Source organism: Nematolebias whitei, chromosome 13, assembly GCF_014905685.2.
Source record: "Nematolebias whitei isolate Nwh7 chromosome 13, NemWhi1, whole genome shotgun sequence".
NCBI lineage: Eukaryota > Metazoa > Chordata > Actinopteri > Cyprinodontiformes > Rivulidae > Nematolebias > Nematolebias whitei.
The window spans coordinates 21,801,807-21,807,806 of record NC_056510.1 but is presented as its reverse complement, the minus strand read 5'-3'; the positions used below and the strand labels follow the sequence as shown (position 1 = coordinate 21,807,806).

The window sequence follows — 6,000 nt, the reverse complement described above, 5'->3', positions numbered from 1 at the left end:
ATCAGACAGATGAATGGATGGATGGATGGATAGATGGATGGATGGATCAGACAGGTGGATGGATCAGACAGATGAATGGATAGATAGATGGATAGATGGATGGATGGATGAATGGATCAGACAGGTGGATAGATGGATGGATCAGACAGGTGGATGGATGGATCAGACAGGTGGATAGATAGATGGATAGATGGATGGATGGATTAGACAGGTGGATAGATGGATGGATAGATGGATGGATGGATTAGACAGGTGGATAGATGGATGGATAGATGGATGGATGGATCTGACAGGATTTTTTTTAGGACCTTTGTTTTATTTGGTACAGGATATTTACTGGTGTGTGATTGATTTCTTCCTCTGTGTCTGTCTGTGAGGAGGAACATCACTGAGGAGGAGTCAGCTGCTCCAGCCTGACCACCGCCTTCCTTTGGCTCCCCCTCCTCCTCCTCCTCCTCCTCCCCCTCCTCCTCCTCCTCCTGAGTCGCTACACTGCAGCATCAGAGCCCAGAGTCTCCTGGATGGATCCATGAAGAAAGCTTTCCTCCCTTCCTCTCCCTCCCCACCACCTCCACCCCAACACGGCACCTCCCGCGCCACGATGGGCCGCGAGCCATCATTAACAGCGTTGTTGTTGTGAGGACATCTGGATCTCTCCGCTATCAAATATGAATCATGCATTTGATATTTCTGCCCACTTTGCTCGCCAGCGTCCTCTCGCCTGGGCTCCATCCATCACTAGCCTCATCCGGTACGTGTTGTAACAGCGCACGGGCTTGATGTGATTTCACCTCGTGTCGGGGTTTTTGTCACTTCTTTGTTTCTGTTTGGATAAAAATGTGTCCTTATGGTGCCGAGTTAGCTTAAATGTCCACGTTTTTAAATCCCAGGGAATTATTCAGTTTAATGTGGTGTCTCCAACGTGATGCTGCATGATTACAGCACCTTTTGTTCAGATACTACACAGATAGGGGTGTTTACCACCTTATAATGAACACGTACTGGAACTGTTTAAGGGTTTTTGTCAATCTGTTTAAATTAATAGGATTTAAAAGAGTTAAATCTGCAACAACAAAAAAAGAAAGAGACAAAAAAATCAGTGAAATTCTGCATCCAGAATTCCCAGATTGCCATATTTAATATGAAACCGAGCTCTGACAGAATATCTCCTCTGTGATCAAGATGGAGACACCTTAACCATGTTTCCTTTATTTGTTTGTTTGATCTCTTTATGGTGGACATTTCTTTGCAGTTTCACAAGGAGTCGAGGACAAGGTTGAGAGGGACGCAGAACAAGCACTGCTGGAGCAACAGGCGACTGCAGCACCTGCCACAGACAACACAACCCAGCAAGAGGAGCACGTGATCACGTACCCCTCACGCCTCATCTACTACCTGAATGAGGACTCAGAGAGCACCTACCATGACCTCAGCACTCGGGCCAAGAACCAAGCCACCTCAGACCAGGTAAGCTCAACCAGGATGGAGAAACTGTTAGGCCTTTGTAATAGGTCCTTTCTTCTATACTGTAACTATGAATAGCTCTCGGTGGGATGATGTTAAAACTGGACTCTTGTCTCCCCTACAGCCAGTCCACCTCGCCCAAGTCAGTTTCCATTTAGAAGCATTTGGCTCCATGTTTGTTCTGGATCTCAAACTAAATAAGTAAGTTTCTTCATCTCATACAGTAGTGCTCTGTGTTACAAATGATTATTTTCACACAAATCTTTGCTTCTTTGCTCATCGAGTGAAGACTTGTGCTTTTAATCTCTTTGAGGAGCCGGGATCACGTTACAGAGGAGTCAAACTGACAAGGTTTTATTAGAATCTGGTGCAAATCCTTGAAACAGAATATCTAAAATCACTTTTTTGCTTGTGAAGCCATGGAGAGCTCAAATTGTGTGCAAATTTGGCAGAGTACGGAAGCTGAGAGAGGACACACTGTAAACAAGAATTACTTTTCGTTTTACACCATAATCATTTTGTTTATAAAAAAAAAAATAAAGCTCTTCTTAGTAATGGAACTAGCATTGCTGCATGCCAAATATTTAAGCAAAGATCTTATGAGATCTAATGGGGCTCAGAGTTTGTGATGGGGACCATTCTCAGATACTACCAAGCCAAATTTTAGCTCATCTGTAAAAATGACTGCGTTCTTGTCATTTGTGTGTTTGCTAAGGTTGATAAGCTGTGGCAGTGACGTCCAGTGATTATTTTCTGAGAGCTTCTTTAAGATACATTTAGTCATCCGTGAGATATTTTGCTAACACCTAGCCAATTGAACATACGCACAGAGATACAGGCAATTACACAATCGTCTGCCTTTCAGTGAAGCAGGAAAGAAACATATCCTCATTTTAATATAACATTTGTATTTGAGAATTAACAAAACAGTCAACTCAGAATGTTCGAAAGTCACAGCCACATGAATACTAGCAGGGGTGACCGCTCCTCCGCTTCAGAGCTTCATTTATGGGAAACACATCAGCGGAGACACAAAAAACTCTTTAATTATTCAGAATCGTTTCTGCTGTTAAGGACACCGTTGAAAGCTGCAAGTAGGTATTTTAAATCTGCTGAAAGTCAGTATTGATGAGCATCCTCCCATAAAAGATTTCTGCCACAGTAATCACACTGACTTTTTTTTTTTTAACAGGTGCAAAAATTAGATATTGAGACATTAAAAGGAAATGTTTACTGGTTTTAGTGTAGTTCAGCTTTGCAAAATGTATGACGTAGTAAAAGTTAAAGCACTTTGGAATTATATATTACTGAATAAGACTTCAAAAGGAAGAAAATAATAAGAAATACTAAATACTATTATGTTTGTGTCATGATACAGAGGTTTGAATTTGGGCATTGAGTTAGACTTGGTGAACAGCTAAGGAGACTAAACTGATGTCCATCAGTAGATGATGTGTTAATATGTCAGTTCAGTAATTAGTATGACTAAAGTTGATGATAATGTAATGAAGGAATGTGCAACTCAGTGCATGAGCTGTGCTGCAAGCAGTTTTTGCTTCTCCATCATGCATCCACAGAGACATCTTTATAGGCATGCAAAGAGACAACCGCTCTGTGGTCAGACATCATGTCCACCATGATATTGATTTATTCCAGAGTTCCTGTCAGATCACATATTTCAGATGACTTTATGGAGTTTTAAACCTTGTTTTCTTATAAAATGTTCCTTTTAAGCTGTAATGGACAGCTTAAATATCACATCTTACAGCTTCGGTTACACGTTCTGATGAAACAACCATTTTAAAGGCAACTTGTCTTTTTTTTAAATGTATTTATTTGGAGGTCACACATTGTGGAGGAGCAGAAATACAACTTTCTCAGCTTGTTCCCAGGGTCTAACAGAGGACTAGACCACACAGTACATCCCGCTTAACAAATGTTATTCTGCAGATAGTTTTAGCATCTAGAGACAATAACAACAAAAAAAGGCTTGACCTTGATTCCCAGCTGTTTGCATGTGTTATCTGCAAGATGCCTGTTTTTTTTTGTTTTTTTTTTTTGTGAGAACAGCGGTTTGAATTCTGCTTAGTGTTGTATCTGCAACAGTTCGGAGCTAAATATAGAGAGGCTGCCAGTGGTTGCTTCTTTATCTGCTCACCTCTTCCTGTAATTGGGATTAAATATCAGTAAATATATATATATATATATATATATATAATTTGTGTTAAGTTTTTGTTAAATATTTTTCATATATTTTGCCTTAAAGGTCAGTTCAGGTAAAATAGTGCTTCGCTGTTGACCTTTCTTTAAAACATTCCCATAGGGATTGTTCAGATACTTTGAAGTGGTGCTTGGTGGAAATGTTATGAACTGTTAGTATCTTACCTGTTGTACCATATTTTTCAGATTATAAGGCGCAATATCAATGAACGGGTCTGTTTTCATACATAAGGTGCATTAAGTGAAACTAAACAGTCAGATAAGTCAAACTTTATTCAACTCATTCACAACAACCACATAAAATCAGTTCGAGGTCAGTAAGCACAGTCAGAATTAATACATAACGCGCACCTGATTATAAGGCTCATTGTCAATTTTTGAGAAAATTAAAGGATTTTAATTGCACCTTATAGTCTGAAAAATAAGGTAAATAGTTCTTTGAACAGCCTCAGTTTGGACAAATAAAGTTAATCCTGACCAGACTGATGAGCCAACGCCCGGTTAAAAATGAAGTGGCATGTTCGATCCAAGAATTCAAACTGACACAAGGTATTTAAAAATAAAACTAAACTTTATTATAAACAAAACATAAATCTGGTGATGTGACAAACTTCCAGAGTTCATGGTATGTACAGGAAGGCATGGAGAGTCACACAAAGACACAGAGGAATTTATATGAAAAGCATAATGCTCGGATGTTGAGAAATGAGAAAGAGAAGGATCATATGGACTGAGAAGATGGAGAACAGCTGCGCCTAATGAGACAGGGTGCAGGTGTGAGTGGGCGTGGCAGGACTGAGGAGCAGAGACGAACTGGGGAAATACTGAGCGTGGCTGGAAACACAGGAGTAAACTAAATACATGGAAAATACAGAAACTAAACACCATGAGAAATAAACAGTCATCTTCCTTTCCAGGTAGCAGGATTGTTAAATACCAATAAAACAAATATGTAATTATGTTTCTATACAAAATTCAATAAAAAGCAGGTGTAAAGGACAAAAACACTAGAGGTGAATGCCTTTTTGAGCATGTGGTGCCCGATTTTTCACATGCGCATTAGTAGCTGTAAAAAGGTCAATTCCTGCTGGAGTGCATGCTGCACCATAAGATTTTTGAGTTTGATGAATTAACGCAGTCATCAGCCTTTTTTTTTTTTACACCAGCACCTGGTAACAGCCAAGCAGAGCACTTCTAGCCCGGGAGCTTTTTTTTGACACAACACCTAGAACAACTACCCTCCAAAAACAAAACAAAACAGGAAATCTCACAAAGAAAAGTTATAAATAACCATATTACGTCAAACTCAGAATCAGAATAAGCTTAATTATCATTGTACTGAAATTCAGTGAGATTATGTTCATACAGTCGTCCGAAAGATGAGCGGAGTGCACGTTGCTGCTGCTACTGGAGCGCAACTTCTTATTCTTTTTAGATTGGAAAAGCCATGAGGAGAGGATAGTGGTATTACAAAAAAGATCTCTTCACACCTTGTCCTTATCAGGACACGATTTAAGACATAATTTTTTTTACCAGCAAGTACATTTATAAACACACACATTACATATGAATTTGACGGCAAGACGGTGAGATTTGTCCATGAAGCACTTCCAGATAGGCCGTGGTTCTGATAAGATGTTGGTGTCAGTCGGTACAGTTTCTGATAAGCTTTCGCATAGGCGGCGGAGGTGGGGGGCTGCAATAGACAGTTTTCTCAGTTTACACATATCCCGGGAACGTTTCGGAAGATGTGTAAATAGGAGCTCGGATACACAAGACAGAGAGCAAAAAAGCAGGAGGAGGACGGGAAAGGGAAGAAAGGCGTCCGTCTTGCACGAGAGCAAGTGGTGAAAAAGGGAAAAAGAAACTGGTGGCAATCTAAAGGTTTATAAACTACTGTTTACATAAATTGCTATGAAATGTTTTTAGATTAACGCTGGTTTTAAGGCAGCAGGAATCCTCTTTGGTCTTGGCCCTTCTTCAGCTACGTTAGCTCGTCAGTGTGGTCAGAAGTAAACTTTACTCCTCCAAACTGGTTGTTCAAAGAGCTAACAGTAAGTAATGCAAGATCTTAATTAACCTTTCCCCACAACCTCACTTCAATGTTCCTTTTCATGAAGACTCAGAGCCCAGATTGTTGCTGTCTGTGAGCAGCAGGGCAGCTTTGAGTGTCGCTACAGGACTTCATCTGATCTGGCACCAGATGGTGAACCTCCTGTGGTTTTCTTTCTTTGCTGCTTCCCAGAGCCACCTCTGCTAACACTGCTGCATTCAAAGTCCCCCTGTTGACGGAGATACCTCGAGGCCGGACTCCCT

At 40.5% G+C, this 6,000-nt stretch overlaps 1 protein-coding gene across 3 annotated transcripts in view; it reads left to right on the top strand.

Moving 5' to 3' along the window:
* Positions 1-480: 480 nt before the first annotated feature.
* LOC119419630 (disintegrin and metalloproteinase domain-containing protein 23) overlaps positions 481-6,000 on the top strand; it is a 30,998-nt gene continuing 25,478 nt past the window's right edge. For all 3 annotated transcript variants that reach the window (XM_037686984.1, XM_037686985.1, XM_037686986.1), the window contains exons 1-3: positions 481-751; positions 1,253-1,467; positions 1,589-1,665. In XM_037686984.1, coding sequence (XP_037542912.1) covers positions 676-751; positions 1,253-1,467; positions 1,589-1,665 — 368 coding nt within the window. In that variant the 5' untranslated portion in view covers positions 481-675. The remainder of the gene's footprint in view (positions 752-1,252; positions 1,468-1,588; positions 1,666-6,000) is intronic.